Here is a 17,975-nt window from a genome sequence, read left to right as displayed (position 1 = left end):
CATGGGGTCCCGCTCTCCCGGTCTTGCCGTTAGGTGATCCGGCACCGTTTCTTCGCAGATCGACGGTGGGGTACTGGTTGGAAGGTGGACCCACTGCACGTCTTTTTTTTAAAAAAAAAATTCAATCATGAAGCGTCGATCAGTGGAACGTTTCATCTTAGACGGTGAGTGATTTAACTGCAAGAAGATTTTTATCATCATTTAATTCAAATGGTGTAAAAATAAAAGATGAACGGATTAGATTTAATTCCATATTCTCGCACTACGAGGTGGTATTGGAAGGCGTATGGGAACGAGGGGAGCACGATGTGACCACGGAATGCGTTAAAATGCGTGCTGGGTGCTCTTCTGGCAATGCAGCGTCGGACATCAGTTGACCGTTAGAAGTCGGAAAGCGGATGGATAACAAACGGCGCGAGAACAAACGGGTCATCGTCAAACCGACTGCCGTATTTATTATTAAAAAAAACTTCTGTGCGAACGCTGCACATATAAGTGGGAACGGAAACGCTTCTGTGTATGAACGTGGAGCATTAGCTTATTCTAGCACGTGCCTCGCAAAAATCAGGTGGTCTTGCTTTGGAGTATTATTTAATCTTGGCTCATCAGAGTGCAAAATTTGTATTTCTTTAACATCTTTTAATATATCTTCTTGATTTTTTATTGGTAATAAATATCCTTTTAACTTTTATACTTTAGGACGTGAAGGTGCAAGTAGAGGGCTTCAGGGATTGGAGATAATAGAGATGGATGGAAGCAATCACATTTCATTTGTAGTAGATTCATTCGAAGGTTCAATGGAACTCAACAAAAGGCCAAAAAAAAAAAGTTTTACAGTTTCTTTATAGATGCATTGTATTTAGCTCACATAAGAGAGACAGACATGTCAAGTCCCATGCATCAAGAATCTTGTGTCTTTAATAGACCTTTTTTTTAATTTTTCAAGGTTTCATAAAGCTGGGCATGATGTATACAATTTATATGAAGAAATCAACCTGTTCTGTTATGGTGTGGTGCAATTCTAGTTACTTCCACAGGAATAAAAAAAAAATTTATCAGGAGCATATAACAAGGAGAGACTGACTACATTCCTCATAAATCCATAGCTCCTCTCCAGCAATGTCCAAGATATATGAAAGAATCTCAATCATCTGATGTGTCCCAAAATAACGCAACAGTGGTGTCCAACACAGTGGTGAACAGAATGAATGGCTACATTCCTCATCTCCATTCATAACCCCTAGGTAATCTAGATTTGTTGGACTTGTGGAAACAAATGAGCCCACGCATGGAATATCTCATTATCATAAATGAATATTATGATTAAAATCTGAAAATAGTGAGAGAAACAATGTTGCCAGAGCAAGAGATACGCATTAAAAGATAAAACTTTGGTCACAAAGACATGCCATTTCCCAATCTCATTTCAAGGGAGGGGACAGAAAGGAACAAGAGATCGCATACTTGCATAAGGGAACGCTGAATGTCCGAGAATCAAACCATCATCCTCAGACTGAAAAAACAAAGTAAAGACTACCCGCTGTATCCCTACATCCACGATGATGATGCAGGATTCCTGGCCAATCTCCAATTTTCCTGAATCTATTCAATGTGGCCATAAGTTTCTTTTCTTCTTGGCTATGATCAGGAGAGAAACCACCATCCTTTTATCAAATGAGACATCTGTATTCTAGTTCATTTCCAACCAACATGAGGAAGCAACATAGCCAGATAAAGAACAACTTTGGCAGGTTATGTCCCAGGCTCCAGCTTGATTAATTGTTAACCGAGGATAGTGTACACCAATAGCAATATCTTATTATCATTAGATAAACCAGTGACGACACCTGACTTGTGCTAATATCTGGTGAAATAAAGGTCCTACAGCCTCTGCCCAATATTTGGCTCTCCTGGGGTTGCATCTCCAGTGAACTTTAACCATTTGTACTCTCCAAGCTTCTGACCTGTCAATCCTAATGAATCATGTTCTGATGACCCTTCTGTTTCTTGAACCATAATATCCATAGATTCAGTGCCTTTTGCCGGACCATCCATCGCTCTGACAGTACCTCCGTAAGACAGAAACTGCAACACTTCAAACTGTTTTCCATCTCTGCCTGAAAGCAATGCTATACCATCAGCAGGACCGTTCTGGATAGGAATAAAAGCTGTGTAGATGAGAAATCCTGATCCACTTTTGCTGACACTAAAAGCTTCATTGTCTGACAGTGACAATGACCTGTACATTCTTCCGTTACTTCCATTATACAATATAAGCTTCAGGGATGCTGCATCAGTTGATGGCCCAACTACAATCTCAATAAACTGCACCAATTGAATAAACTGCCATTATAATATTTACTCCAGGAGTAGCTTAAGTTATTGCTTGAAAAAAGTTGCAAAGACGATACACAGGAGTTGCAACCGGCTATTTACCTTGTTCTCAACAGAAACTGGTGCTCTTGTGTTATCTATGGTCAGGATTGTGCAGTAGTTATCATGCGTTTGGCTTTATCTTTGTTCCTGGTTTTGTGTCATAATGCAGTTTCCAAGGCCAGGCTGATTTTTAGATGCATAATTCCACCTATAGCTTAGCCTTAATTGCTCAGTCCTACCAAGTCCAGCAAGTTACTGAAATTTTCCAAAATTATTAAAATATCTGCCAATCACATCTAAGACTATATCTAAAACAGATGTTGGTAGTTAGTACTCAAATAGCTGGCAATCTTTTCAGTCTTCTAATGCTTGCTTGAAAACTATAGCGATATATATATACATATTTCTGCATGCGCACACCCCAAAAAAACCCGGTCCATGCATTCTGGCTTGTTTAGATAATTCAACCATAAAGCCCTCAAAGGTGAAATCTGAAGAATGCAGAAAACTTATGTAACATATACTTTGTAACAACATCATATTAGCTTAGACAATTCTTGAATATAAAATGAGAATCAATGTTTAGTCTAATTTTTCACATTTATGGGAGAAGTCTTCATGATTTAAGATAATGGACAATATGAAATATTTGCTTGTGGAGAAACACACCTCATTTTGGTCTTTGCCTTTATTGCTATAGTGGAACTCATTAATCCAAGCCTTTGGCGAGGTGTTGCGCACAGTTGGACTGCTTGGAGTGCCATGCTTCCATATGAGATTGGCATATTCTGGATGATCAATGAAGGGATTCCTGTTGTGCTGGTAGAGCCTGCATATTCTCTCATTTCTCAACTGCTCAGCTCTTGAAGGTGGATCAAGTTCATTCCATTGTAGTAATGCAGAAAGGAGACCCATCTCATTTCTTCCTAAAAGAAATATATGCTGACATGAGTATGAAAACCGTTTTACTGAAATCTGGTTAGAAAAGCAACGGATAAATCTATCAATATACGAAGAGAATATATGAATCTCATACAATGACAGAAGATTATCATAATACAAGTTGGACGTTCAACCGATTTTCGGGTACTTTGCTTGTCACCAGAACATAGGCCAGCCATGTGTTTACACATGCATGTGCGCACCCATAGATCACCTGAACCGCCATGGACCAACCTGACCACTTGGGGTAGGCTTGAATAGGGTTTGGAATAAGATCGGCCACATCTAGGATTCAATCACAAACTGAAACTTTAGGAAACAATAACTTCTAATCCGGGAGAAATTTGATGATTCTGAGACTAAGTTAATGTGGGAGTTGAGATCCAGATTCTCTTCAAATTTGAAAAATTTTATAATATTTTTCATTTTGCGAAAATTGGTCCCAACTAGGAAAGGAATATGATCTGCATTCTAAAAGGGCAGACTTCACTAGTGTAAATAAAGGCCTTGTACCATACTTTCATACGCATGGAGTAGAAGAAAGTAGAAGGACAAAGCTCGCTAGTAACTTGATCCAATGAGAAGAAATTCCTTCAATCACTCAGCTCAGACATTCCAAAATAATAATAAATAAGATAATTTTCGAAAATAGAGATCTGAACCCTTTGCTTTCATTAAAGATCATTAAAAGTGATACAGAGTCCTTTTTTTTTTTTTACTAGTGAGGTCTGTGTTTTAAATTTAGCTAGATTCATCTTCTAGTTAAAAAGAAAGATAGGGAAGAAAGCACGATAAAACCTCTTTTACCTTCATCCACTTGAATGTATACAAAAATGTAGTACAAGTCTTCTACTTATATTAGTGAAGTCTGCCCCGTTAGAATTCAGATCGGATTCCTCTCCTAGTTGGGGCTGAATTTTTTGAAAAAAAATGTTACAAATTTTTCAAATTTGGAGAGAAGCTAGATCTTGACTCCTATATCAACCATCTTTTGTCATGTTCTCAAATTCCTTCTAGATTAGAAGTTATGGTTTCCAAAAGTTTTAATTCGCAACTAAGTCCTAGAAGTGGTAGATCTTGCTCCCAAACCCCATCCAGACCTACCCTAAGAGGTCAGATTGGTCCACGATGGTAGACGATCCTCTTGGATCACACAAAGAGTGATACAGTTTATACAATTCTTGCCAAATATTTGATAATGAAATGACAATTCTTTGGCGATAGTTGTGCATCAAGATGGTTAATACAGTGTTATTCCTATTGAGGAATGTTGTTGGTCATTAAATTGTTGAGACCAATCTATTGGCTAATTTAGAGATCGATAAAACTATCTAAAGCTTGAAAAAAATTTAAACTCTAGCATTAATGATTTAGCAAGAAGTATGCATCTCAAATACATACATTAGATGAATGGATATATAAATAGATATATGTAGATAGATATATGTAGATGAATACCATAATTATGCATGTATATGATACACTCACACAACACTCAAAACATGTGTGGGTGCCACATTTATAAATATTAACATCATTTCTTTTACCACCTAGCCCTATAAGAAGCACTTGCTAAAATTATACAAAATTCAGTGAAAAGAACTAGGCATTCACATATGTGCTAGCACCGCATGAAAACTCGAAATTGCTCACATATAACCTTCCAATGTCATGAGAAAGGAATTTTATGCTTCCTATAGTAAGTTAGGTAAAATGAAAAAAATGTGAGTGCATAATAGATTCTGATAGCTGAATAAGCTTTCTCTCAACAAAAAGATAGCTGAATAAACTTGCTTTTACATGTTTGCTGCTACTACTGCTAATCACGATTGTGCACAATAACAGCTAGCTATAAAACTCGCAGCTTAAACATGCAGAAAAATCTAGTTATCACAATCTTCGATTGGAGCACAATATAGACCTTAAGATTTGAAATGAGAACTTCCTAATTCTCCTGAAAAGCAACTGAGATCCTTCTCATAACTGTTTGTACAATACATGAGCTTTAATCATAGCTCAGTCATTAATTAAAATCAAAAAGTACATCATAAATGATATCTCACAATCTCAAGCCTCCATATTTTTCTACAAAAATATTTTGTTAAAACATTAAAGATTTACATAATGCCCCAACTTTAATGGAATCTTACATGTGACCTTGGGGTTTGATATGCTAGTTATGAAGGATCTAGTTTTAAGTTTAGAATAGAACGATGATTGCAGTTTTAATGAGAAAAGCATAAAAGCTCCAAAAGCAGACCATTTTCCTAGCAATGTTCCCTTATGTTTCCACAAGTGGCATGGTCTATCGCAACTGCTTTGACAAACCATACGAGAAAATCGATCATCAGTTCAAAATGTAAAGAGGAATATCAATATATAAAAAACTAATAAGGCAACTCAGTATAGATAATTCTTAATTATTACAGTTCAATTATTGCTTATAATATCTTCTAGTTAGCCTAACTCCAAGATTCTGCATCTGCTTAAACAGGTCATTGTTGTTCTTAATTTTTTTTTTTTACTGGATACATGCTCTAACTTGTTGATTAAGGATGCCTTTTATATGAAGAAACAAATAGATGGATTATCCTTTTTATTGTCTATCCATGATAAGTTCCTGCTGTGATCAAATAAAATTATGACTCAGTTTGTTAACAATCATTATTAACTTACCAATGCTCGGGGAATCAGAAAGCTGTAGATGTGAGTTCCCATCAGGCTGATGGAATCCATAAGATACAGCCATATACATCAGGGATCTTGCTATATCCCCCCGCACCTGTGAATTAACAAACCAAAGTACTTTTATATATGAAAGATGGAACATAAATGAAATCAGTGTCAAGGTTCGCAGTACCAGATATACCAAACCGTACCAGTACCAAACCGATATGGAGTCATACCGTACTGACACTTGGTATGCCTTGCCCCTACCGTGAATCGAATACGATTACGAGGTCCGGTACAAGGTTTGATACCGACATGGCGAACCTTGATCAATGGTCTTATCATGATGGATAAACTACATGAATGACTAAACTTCATGAGATGAACAAATCTGAAACAGCAAATGGCCCATATTTGTTATATGTTCTGCAGAGTACATGCTTCATTCAAAATTCAACAGTATACAGAATCTCAATGCCTTTTCTAAAACTAGTAAAGAAAAAAAATCCAGCTTCCATAGTGTCCTTAAAAGCACCAAAGGTCCCACTATGATATAAAATCCCCTCAACGAAAAGAGAGAAAGATGCCTTTGTCATAAGAAGCATGCTTAGTAGAAGTTCTCTTAAGTAGAGAAAGAATCCATGATTGTAGAATTCCACAGTCTTCCAATATTCTTGCAAAAGTACCTTTTATTGCCACCATGCCTCAGAGAAGGGTGTGTCGAGTATTTTACCATTTTTGCAAATCTAAGTCCACTATTTCCCAAGAACTTACAGAATAGACCAAAATCAGTCAAATCTAATTTTTATATCAAAATTTCTCATGTCCCAAGTAATATTCAAGCGCACCAATATTAGATAAATTTTGATAATATACACCCTATGTATCATATCTAAGCTTCTATTGTCACCAGCAACTGCCATTTCTTTTAGTTGTATGAAACAAACTTGGTTGTACTTTGAGAATACTAATCATATTCCCCTAGTACATGACTCCTGATAAAGCCTTGCTATTTAAACTTTTATATGTTATCAAAAGCTAAATAATAGTAACTTTAGTTATTGAATTACACAAATTTTTAAATGTATAAATTAAGGATCATCAGATATTTGATATAACAAGAAAGCATAAGGACAGCATAGTGAACTGACTGAAGTAAAATGGAATGTGCAAGGACATAAGGATGTTCCTATTAGGAGTGGGGCCAAAATAAGTTATAAAAAATGATCTGTCTGAGATTGCATTGATAAACCATTAAACCCTTAATGGTAATGAATGGTGCAGAAGAATTATTTAAACCAATCCTAGGAAGATGGGACAATGATTCTTGACCATTGTTATTGAAACTATCTTAAACCTCCATAACAAATCCACGCTCTAAAAGTGAGGTGTCTCCTATTCCTTAAAAGTGGCTTTGGAAGAACCATGTCGAGCCTCTAGAAGCCTCTCTCTCACCCTCCAGCAATTGAAGGCAAAACAAATATCAACATCGATAAAGCTCATTTGTCCTTCCCCAGTATCCCACGTGAAGCAAAACTTGTGGTAATTCCATAACATACACCTCTTTTCTCATTTTCATTTTCTTTCTACAAGAAGCGCAGAAAACATGATATGTGGCTGGTATTTATCAAAAAGCTTCATCAAGCATGGGATCTCTTAAGATGACAGTAAGGTTACAATCTCTGATCTCATAATATATATTTGAAGCCTGTAAATTTCCAAATAGATATACGTGCTCAGTACTCACTTTGATCTATCATTTCCATGGTTGAGCATTAATTAAAAATTAAAATAAGGGAATATCAGATGATATGCAATTGCTTTGACAAATGTGGCACTCAGTAAGGTGATGCAGTGAGAACCTAGTTGCAATATTAAAAGAACCAAGCACATCACATGGTCTAAAGAATATAACAAAGACCTGTAAAGGTGGTGCCCATCTTTCCTTGTCTGTTTCAGTGTCAGGAGCAGCTTCATTGTTTGCTGGCATCAAACAATGAGTTGATTTAGCAACACATTCTCCATAGAACTTGTTTCCCCTTGACGAGTTCACTGAAAAAGAAGATCTGCAATTTTCAATGTATATGTAGAAATTAGGGACCACACAACCACAATATGCTACAGGAGCGAAGCCATCTTGAGCTGATACACTGAAAGAAGAATCGGGACATTAAACAGGTTGTTGTCCAATTTACTGGATGGACATTGGATGAGTGGTGTTGAGTGCAGAGAGATTTTTTTTGGGCGGCTCTGAACTTTTGTAGCTCATACGTAAAATAATATAAATGTCAAGCAGTTCTTCAGCATAAAATGGCAGGATAAGTCATGTTTTGTAGATACAACGTGCAAGCATACACATGATAGGCATCTATGTGATTTATAATAAACTCACACCATTCTTAAACCCATGCAGGGGGGTTGCAACCTTATTGCTTATAGATCTCTACTTAGTTGTGATTTGAAAGAACCATCTTACCATTGACATCTGCAGGACGAATATTATGTAAATCAGTTAAAGATGGGCCATCTGTTAGGCCATATGAACGAGGCCATAAGTGTTCTCCTGCAAAGAAGAGTATGGTTATTGTGATGTAAGCAGCTTAAGATTATAAGGAAGCCAAAAAGAACCTAACAACTTTATTAGCAATTGAAACTGTACTACTAGAAGCAAATGAAACAGGAAAAAAAAGAGCTCAGTTTGACTATAGCTAACTTATTCCACCATATCACTCAAAGTGTATTAGTAAAATATATACGCTTCCCGGGATTCTTGACACTCCTTTTCCTCCATTCTCTGTTCTATGTTTCACAGTCAAATAGTTCAAGCATGAGATTTGCAAGAATTACAATTTAAACATCACCTAAGCAAGTTTTTCTATCAACAATCACTCTGAAAGTTTCATAAATTTTACGATTTGAATACATTGGTATGGGATTTTGATTTTCTAGATAGAATGGAAATTAGATTTACCAAATACCAGTTATTATAGGTACAATTCCATGGCTCTTGATTTGACGGAAGATCAGAGACAGCATCATTCCAACCATTTACTTTCCATAACTACTGACACATTCTCAAGTTTCCAGGTAATATGAAGCAGCATAAATTACTACAAAATAAAGCTGCTACATTTGAAAACAATACTTGAGATGGAAGCAAGAACTAGAATAAAAAATGTGCTGGATGCTGAAAATTTGGTATCATGCAGGACAAACACAAAGGGACGTAGAAAGTAATGGAAAAGAATGTTGGCTCCTTTCATTCACTCAGGTGTTGGAGATGTAATATTTCGAGAGAACCCATTGCATTTGCATCTCATGTTCCTAATTTGTCACCCAAATTATCTTTTTTTTTAAAAAAAATAGTTTTGTGCATGCATAAACAAATGCATTCATCAAGCATTATGCACAATAAAAATAAAACAATCAAGGGAAAAACTGATTCTACAGAGTAGCCATCATTTAATTTAATTATAGTTGAGGATGACTCACTGTTCCATCCTTCTGGCTTTCCTGCCAACAGCTTCGAGACTGGTCTCAGTGAGTAGATTTCAATTCTGCATTTTTTTATTTGAAGATTTAGATAGGAAATGATTAGTAATCTAACAAAAACACAAGAATCCACGATTACTGAGTGCTAAAATATAAGCCAGCAAATTGAAGAGAGATAATTAGCTAAGTGTGCATACACTTCTGAGGAGGTTTCTGGGTTATCAATATCAGCTGCATCAAGAAACTTGAGCGCATCCCACACCTAGATGTTGCAAACCTACATGGTAAATTATAGAACAAAAATTCTCCTTTTAGAATTACGCGCACCCACCTCTTTGTAAGGCAGTGATAGGTGAGGGGAAACAATGGAATTGAGCTTCTTCATCAATGCAGCACCTTTCAACCCATCAACATCGTGGTAATAACTCCCAACATCTTCACACTGATACGTCAAGGAGTAGGCCTGGTCACTGACGGCATCAGCCACGGGACTGAGCGAGAATAGAGTGGAGAATGTGATGATTCCCGAGACCAATAGCTTAAAGCAGTTGTCCAATTTACCCAACCAAATCCTGTGAAGCCATCAAATTGGATTACTACCTTCAATTTCTCCACTTCATATCAAAGAAAATAATAAAAAAATATTTTTGTAAGATATAAGATAAAAGAAAACGAGTAAGATTCGGATCAAGAAACCTGGAAGAAAGGACGATCGAGGTGCGATGAGAGAGGGATTTCTCTTCCTGAGAATTACTACTCCAATAGGAGCCATTGCTTCTAAATGTAGCGCCAATGTCTCTTCTTTTGCGAATTCTAATGGCGGAGGAGAGATTGATGGCGAGCAGAAAGGGGGAGGAGGAAGGATTTCTGTAGAAAATTAGGGTTTGAGGGGGAAGGGCGACGAAGACCATTCTCGAATCCCCCCGGTCGCGAACAAACTATTCGCTGCAACGCCTCCTTTGATGGATACCCTCCATCCCACTTGCGATGTCGTCCTTTCCGTCTCCCTCGAACGCATCGTTAACCCCACCAAGACGGGGATATTTTGGGAACGATGCTCAATTTTTCTATTCCATATTTACCCCCGTCCAGGCTAATCCCGTTGGAATTGCTCCCATTCCGGCATTCCCTGAAGCGGTAAGTTGACCGCGCTAAATCCGCTCTTTCCTCAGGCTAGGGTTTCGATCAGAAGGACAGGGTTTTAAACTTCTTCCCCTTTTGCCTCTTCGATCTCCGCCGCTGCTTCGGTCTAGTGTTCCTCCCTCCGGCCGCTGCCATGGTCATGGAGGCACCCCTCTCCGGCACGGCCATCGCGAAGCGCCTTGCATCGTGCAACAAGTCCACCCGCGACCGGGCCGTCCGCGCTCTCACCAGTTGGCTCCCCCAGCAGCTCGACGCCGCCGTCTCCGACGGTGACCTCCTCAAGATCTGGAAGGGCCTCTTCTACTGCGTCTGGCACTCCGACAAGCTCCCCGTCCAGATCGACCTCACCAACCGCCTCGCCTATCTCCTCGAGGCCCTTGCCGCACCCCTCGCCGCCCGCTACTTCGAGGCCTTCATCCTCACCGTCCGCCGCGAGTGGGCCGGCATCGACTTTCTCCGCCTCGATAAGTTCTACCTCTTGATCCGGCGGTTCCTCCGCCACCTCTTCCTTCTCCTCAGGAAGAACGCTTGGGATCTCGATCTTTCCGCCCGCCTGATAGGGATTCTGTCGGAAAAATCGCTTCTTGCTGCCGATAAATACCCGGCCCAGGGCGTCAGCTACCACTTCGCCGAGATCTTCTTGGATGAGATTAAGGAGTTCCTCCCGCTCGCGGTGGAAACCCTAGACGTGCTGCTGAAGCCCTTCCTCTCTGTGCTGGAGAAGTCTACTGATAAGGTCTTGGCGAACAAGATCAAGGTGAATGTTTTCGAGCGCTTGCTCCAGAACGGTGTGAAGCTATTGGATGTTGAGAAGGCTGGAAATCAAGTGGAGTCTGGCAGTGACGCCGAGAAATTTGGAAAAATTCCTTTGGTGTTGAGCTTTTCGAAGAGGTTCTTCGACTCTGCTTCGGCTTCTGAGACACTTCAGGGCAATAGGAAAGTCCTGTTTGGTTTGCATGAAGGTTTTCTCAAATTGGAGAAGGATTTAGAGAAATCCGGAGTTCATATCTCAGTCCAGCATCTGGCAAATGGGAATTCAGTGAAGGTGCCCGAGCCCATGTTCTCAGATAACTCTGAACAAGTTGACGTGGACATGGGAAATGGTGATGGGGCTTCAGACGATCAGCCACTCAAGAAGAAGAAAAAAAAGGAGAAGAAGAAAACAAAGAAAGCATTGGATGGTACTCAGAAAAAGAATAAGTCCAAAAAGAAGAAGTCTTTGGATTCAACTACAGAAATTAATGATGCCAAACCATTGAGTGAGCTTAATGATCTTGCTAATGGTGGGAATATTAATGGGGATGCTGCAGAAACGCATGACTTGATTAATTTTGATGAATGTGTAATCTCAAATCTTCAGAAGCAGTTCGAGAAAGCTGCTGCTGAAGCTGGCTTGGCAAATGATGGCGAAAGATTGAATGCTCTGCCAGCAAAACTGGTTACTGATACTGTGCCTAAGAAGAGAAAAAGAGCAAAGAGTGCAGAGGGGAAGGCCACTGTTAGTGGAACTGATGTTAATGGAGACAGCATAGCTGGAAAGAGCGGAGAGAAGAGTGCAAAGAAGGTTCGGTTTTCAATGAAGAGCAACTTGGTGTGGAAGCCTCACAGTCCTTTGCCTCCCCAGAGTTTGAGATTGCCACCATCTGCTACCCCGAGAGGTAGTGCACTGAAGAAAGGTATTCCTCCTGGCCCTATTAAAGAGACCCCTCCCACAGTTAAAAAGATCAAGGTGAAGGCCAACTCCGTCAAGAAGGGCAGGAAGATCTCCACTGTTTCTTCAGCTGTCAAGCACCTCCGGAAGCTACAAAGGCTTTCTGCATAGATCAGTGTAAGTGTAACCATCATAATTTCTTCACTGTGTTTGTTTCTGATACTTTGATAGTTTAGCTTTATAGTTTGTTTAACTTGCAGGTTCATTTTCTACTTGGTTCCAAGCATTGCACGAATGTTATATCTAGAATTGTTATAAGATCTGTTACATGATACACTGTGACATTATCTTGTACCATTAAAATGCTTTTCTGCTTGGACTTGATGGAAACTTAATATGTTATGATGATTTTAGCTATATTAGCAGGATATTTTGATGCTTTTATTTCCCTGTATGTTATGATGGACATGAATATTTTTACCTCTTTTTAATAGCAGGTGATAGCTTTTTTGTATATTTTATGGAAACTTCAAATGCAGAGTTTGAACATAGTTTTTTCAGTTTAATCTGTTTTGTCTCTGTTATGAGAATTACCTTTGGACAACTAAATCTATAATTTTACTTTTTATTTTTTTTGTAATATTTGAATATATGAAGGAGATGTAGGTGAATCTTAGAAAGGTTAACTGGGAACATAAATTTGAGAGAGGGAGATAGAGATAGCAGAACATTTTTTCGTTTTTACCGGATGCTTAATGGCATTCTTTTCTAGGATTTGGTAAATTACGTGCATGCACCCAATTGGAATTGGGGAGTATTGCACGCGACTCATTGTTTAAGTCCTGCACTGCTCCATTGTGATGCAAGAGGCTTGTTCTTTCAGTTGTGATGGTTGCACACTATGGAATATAACCGTTATGCTAATTATTCCTCGGAGATGTGGTTTGCTACTTATTGGAAAGAAATTTTTGGCTGTCTATGCATATAGGATTTTTCTTTTTTTTTTGTAGAAAACTCTTATCTGATTTTTTTCCTTTGGGTTGTGATTTACCCCAACAGCAATTCTAATCAATCTCATACAACTTTTCTTTAACATTTTAAAAGATATGAAGGTTTACCAACTCCCCTCCCTTCCAAAAAAACAAACCACCACACAAAAAGAAAATGATGGAGAAGTAGAAAAAGAAAACAAAAGTAGCAGATTTAGGACAGACTTCTCCACAAATCCTCTAGTAAACTCATACAGATCCTCTAATTAGATCTGCGCCAACAACATGTGGTGCATGCAGAATCTTTGGTATATCCAATAATTCACTGTGTCTAGTCGTGGCTGTATGATCAATCTAGAGAGCATGATCTTGTTGCAGGTTTTTTACCAATGAATTTATCTTAATGATGATCATGATGTTACAGCATATGCTAATTCCAACTAGGATTACCAATGAACGGTGGAGTTCTTTTATTAAATTATGTTGAGGTTCCATCTTTTCAAGAGATTTCCTATTATTATAATTAAATATAATTGAAAAATCTATGGAATCCTGCTAGTGACACTACTTGACAGTTGTAGGAAGCTCATCATCTGGGCATATAATGTTCTCTATGAAGTCAGCAATATTGTTCTGTCATGATTAGGCATTGCATCATTGTTAAAGACTTTATGTGACTGAGAGGCATAGGTTATCAAGTCATTGTCTTGGCTGTCTGTGACAATTAATGTTTTAAGTTTTACTCTCTTTCTCTCTGTAAGATTTAAATCTATATTTGGGATCATTCTTAAAGGAGGTTTTCATTTGTGCCAGTTTTGACCTATGAAGAGACAAACGCAACTTGCTCATCTTATACGAACTCATAATACATTAGTGTCAAATGTTGAATGTAAAATGTCACATCTGAATTCGTGTAAGCATAAACATGTTTCCGTTATTTTTTCTTGTGCTGTTGCTTATTTAGAATGCGGCTTTGAGCTTCAAGATTTTTTTCTTTCATGGGTTTTCACTGATTTAGTTTTCATAATCTGGATCATATTAAACATAAATGTAATGATTGCTTGGTAGAGTCAGGAGTCATGTAATGGCTACCATAGTAATTCGTACTATTGGCAAGTAAATATGTTATTTAGGATTGACTCTGTATGCCTCGTATGTTTAGTTAATGATAATTGTGGGTTTTCAGAGTTGCACAGTTTTTACTTATCCATCTTGCATGAATCCTACTTGCCAACCATAATGACAGAACCAGGTCATCTTTCAGTCCACTGTTTGACTACTACGTTTTGCATGAATTCTATCTATGTGCAATAGTGGTTTTCTTATTAAGACAAGCTTCTCTGGATGATGAAACTTGATATGGTACCAAAATCAATGTGGTAGAAAGTTGAGTTAATTATGGAGATGATATCAAGGGAGACTATTTAGAATCCACACCCAAGATAAGCTAAGGAGAGGAATTCTGGGACTGTTTCATATCAACAAGGTTGAATGAGAAGAGGGTAGAATATTATGTTTGCAAATTTTGGAATCTAGAAAGATGAGTCCCCAGTATTGTTGGAAAAAGCAACACAAGTAGAAGATAGATAGAATGTGCTTCCAGATAATTTTTGTTAGCACATTTGTTAAGGTTGGACTGCAATGCCCCACCATTACCTTTTATTGCTTCATTGATATCTCTAATTATCATCAAGGCATGTAGGAGAATTCCAGTGGGTTTGGAGAGTGGCAATACCAGTATCTTTGATCATGTAATTATATATTCTTTTAAGATCCTTATTGGGTCCTATCTAACTGTAATCTGTAACTGTAGCTGTCCATAAACTGACAAATCTTATATGATTTAACCAAGTCAGAAAGTAATTGTGTTAATGGTCATTATCAACAAGTTAATATTCTTGAGATCTTGCAAGCAACAAAGATACTCCTTTACATCTCTTTTAATCTTCAAGAGGATTTGAAATGCTATACCATTCAGTAACTTGTCTGGATGTCCAATGTTATCTTGATGCCGTGCAAGTGCTAGTCTTTGTTACTAAATAGATGTATTTTATGTTCTTCTACACCTGTACCTTGCTAGTATAGGTTATGGAGTAGGAGGATCATAGTGTAACTTCTTTTATGGAGTGCAATCTAAATGTTCTTTCTTTTCAATGTTGTGACATGGAGAACTCTTTGGTCATGGCAGGTTATCATTACGGACCTCAGTTATCCACTTGTGCTGCTCAAGCTTTAGAGAAGTTGGAGGTAATTCTACCTTTTCCCATTCAGTACTTTCCATGGGCATTCTAGGACTTAAATCAGCCTAAACAAATCTTTCTTGACTGTCTGTGTGGAAGAGCTGCTTCATTTCACAGCCAGTAGCTTAAAATTGGATTGATTTTTGTCCGTGCTTTTGAGTAAGCCAGCAATTTGCTTTCTGCTTACTTGCTCCTAAGTACTATTCATTATGTCTTTCTCTTTTTTAAGGCAATCCCAATTTACTTTCCACCGCGAGTTTTCAGGGACACCTTCCTTGTACTCTGAATTGTAGTTTTACAGATACAATGTTTGTGGCTGAGCGAAGATCTGTTCGTGGGCATGCAACTAATAGGATCTCTGGATAAACTTCTATAAACTATCAGAAGAACTGGAAGCATTACAATGTGCATCTAGTTTAGGTCCTGGCAAGGATATACAAAATGTAGATAAATATATGTAGTTCTTGAATAGAATCACAGACTGGGAGGCAGGTGTCAGCGTAAATTTGTGCTTTAGAAACACAAGAATTGAGATTATAGCCAGAGATAGTTCAGAGAGTTCATCAATAGGGTGTAGTCTGATGAGCATCAAAAAGTGCAATCCTTGGTCTTACCAAGTTGAGCAGGTAGCGAACATAGCAAGATAATTTTGAGTTTGAATGGTGGCTTCTACTAGATAATAAATTCTAAATGTACTAACTTTGCAGACATCATTAGCAACGATGATTGCAATAATGTTCATGACAATCTAGACTGTGTATAATGAAGTCATGTTTTTTCAGCCTGAGGAGCAAATGATAATTATGTTGGAATTTTTGGAATCCTTGCTATTTCTGAATATGTGGCTGAGGGCAGATCATTGTGAATGTAGGCTATAATGAAGGGGAACATACTGAAGCCGCTGAGGGAGCAGGGGAACTTATCATTTATATTTCTTCCTGGAGACAGGGTGAAGATTATTTGAGAATTTGAATTTGCTTGTTTAATTAATCAATTGTGCGAATCTAGTTTAGAGTTTATGAATGTTGTTCTACAATTGCAACACATGCCAATTGTCACCCTCTTCCAAGTTCTGTTCTTCAGTATATTAGTTTTTTTCCTTTGAGCTGCACAGAGAGAGAGAGAGAGAGAGAGAGAGAGAGACCTTTCTTCACTTCTAAGAGGGAAACATATCTAGAGTGAAAATAACTATCTTCTTTCGGAACTTAAGTAACTTGTCACTTGTGCTCAAATGCTTCCATTATTTCAATATATAATTACAATTATGTAACTGCAATTAGATGCATGTTTCGGGAGTCAATTATGACAACAAAAAATGCTTCTGTTCTATGCATTTTCTGTGTTTTCTTCCCCAGTTGGAGAACATTTTATTCCTGACTTGATCGTTGAGAGTATAGATTGTCACTATATAGTTCTGGCTTTTGAAGGTGAAGTGGCTGATCATTTGTTCTCATCTTCTTCAATCTTTACTGCTTGTAAGTATTAATGTAGCAAGGGTTGCCTATCTACCATGTCAGGAAGAGCTCACAAGCGTCTTCGAGCTTCTGATATCAGTTCTGGCCAGTATCTTTGCTGCTTGTACCGGATCTCCATCTCCACATGGTCGGGGATTATGCACATGTTGAATGAAACACAGTATTTTTTGGCTGTATGGAGAAATAAGCAACAATGAAGCTGGAGGGGATGGCGATCTCTAACTGGCATGACAGTGATTAGTGGATTTAGCATTGGATCAAAAAATTACAAAACAAATGATAAATATTTTGATGCAAAGCTGCCTGGTTTGCAAGGCTTGGTTATCATATAATTACTTGAAAGAGTTTTCCCATGCTGCAGTTGAATGTTGATTTCTTGGAGTGCTACTGTTCTAGTTGGATAGGCTTGCCATTTTGCTCAAATTGAAGCCCTGGGTTTGAATTCTTGTAGTGTTATTATTACTAGTTGGATTCTCTTGCTTATTGTGATTTCCATGCAGCCACCTCGGTCACCCCGTGCATGGTTCTCTCAGGCCATTCTGATAAGATGGAACATCGATATAATAGTATGATAAAAAGTCACGGGACTTGATGGAAGGCTGCATCCCTTTCTTATTTTTGATGGGTGCGGTCAACATAATCAGAAAAAAGAAGATGAAGCACTGACACATGGTCTCTTCAGGTGAAAGTTTCAGAGTGGTGGACGGCGAATAAGGCTATCAATCAGCCGTGCTATTCGTCTTTCTGTAGACATGTCAGGTCTGCGACAGGCCAACCTCGCCCAAGAGTCTGCGAACAATACGGATCAGCGGGCTAGACTCAGACCTTGTGTCGAGCTCCGAATCTCATATCCATGCAATCATCGAGGCCGAGTCTTTTTCGAGCAGGATTCGGGCGCGCTCGTATAGGTAACTTTTTCTTATGCAGCCTTGATCTGTGCTGACCACAAAAGGCTGCATCCTTGAAAGGCGATGCAGGTCTCTGGGCCTGGAATTCT

The 17,975-nt window shown here is 38.3% G+C and overlaps 2 protein-coding genes across 8 annotated transcripts; one reads left to right on the top strand and one right to left on the bottom strand.

The window, feature by feature from the left end:
* Positions 1–1,298: 1,298 nt before the first annotated feature.
* Positions 1,299–10,525, bottom strand: LOC103715635. Its single transcript, XM_008803326.3, has 9 exons — positions 10,177–10,525; positions 9,812–10,052; positions 9,678–9,742; positions 9,481–9,545; positions 8,465–8,551; positions 7,910–8,040; positions 5,995–6,100; positions 3,046–3,302; positions 1,299–2,325 (listed from the first exon to the last, which is right to left on the bottom strand). Exons 1-9 carry the CDS (start codon positions 10,389–10,391, stop codon positions 1,882–1,884), a joined length of 1,611 nt encoding a protein of 536 aa, XP_008801548.2. The 5' UTR covers positions 10,392–10,525; the 3' UTR covers positions 1,299–1,881.
* A 78-nt stretch (positions 10,526–10,603) lies between these two features.
* On the top strand, positions 10,604–17,435 carry LOC103715634 (ribosomal RNA processing protein 1 homolog). 7 transcript variants are annotated; one of them, XM_008803325.4, is made up of 4 exons: positions 10,604–12,451; positions 15,452–15,510; positions 16,859–16,930; positions 17,021–17,435. In XM_008803325.4, exon 1 carries the CDS (start codon positions 10,757–10,759, stop codon positions 12,443–12,445), a length of 1,689 nt encoding a protein of 562 aa, XP_008801547.2. In that variant the 5' UTR covers positions 10,604–10,756; the 3' UTR covers positions 12,446–12,451; positions 15,452–15,510; positions 16,859–16,930; positions 17,021–17,435. The 7 variants fall into 7 exon arrangements, with proteins under 7 accessions (XP_008801547.2, XP_026663701.2, XP_026663700.2 ...); XM_026807900.2 differs by lacking the exon at positions 16,859–16,930 and having other exon boundaries at positions 16,984–17,435; XM_026807899.2 differs by lacking the exon at positions 16,859–16,930 and having other exon boundaries at positions 16,931–17,435.
* Positions 17,436–17,975: the final 540 nt, after the last annotated feature.

This window comes from Phoenix dactylifera, chromosome 9 (assembly GCF_009389715.1).
Source record: "Phoenix dactylifera cultivar Barhee BC4 chromosome 9, palm_55x_up_171113_PBpolish2nd_filt_p, whole genome shotgun sequence".
Classification (NCBI taxonomy): domain Eukaryota; kingdom Viridiplantae; phylum Streptophyta; class Magnoliopsida; order Arecales; family Arecaceae; genus Phoenix; species Phoenix dactylifera.
Note: the sequence above shows the minus strand (reverse complement) of the source record. Positions and strands in the feature narration are given on the sequence as shown.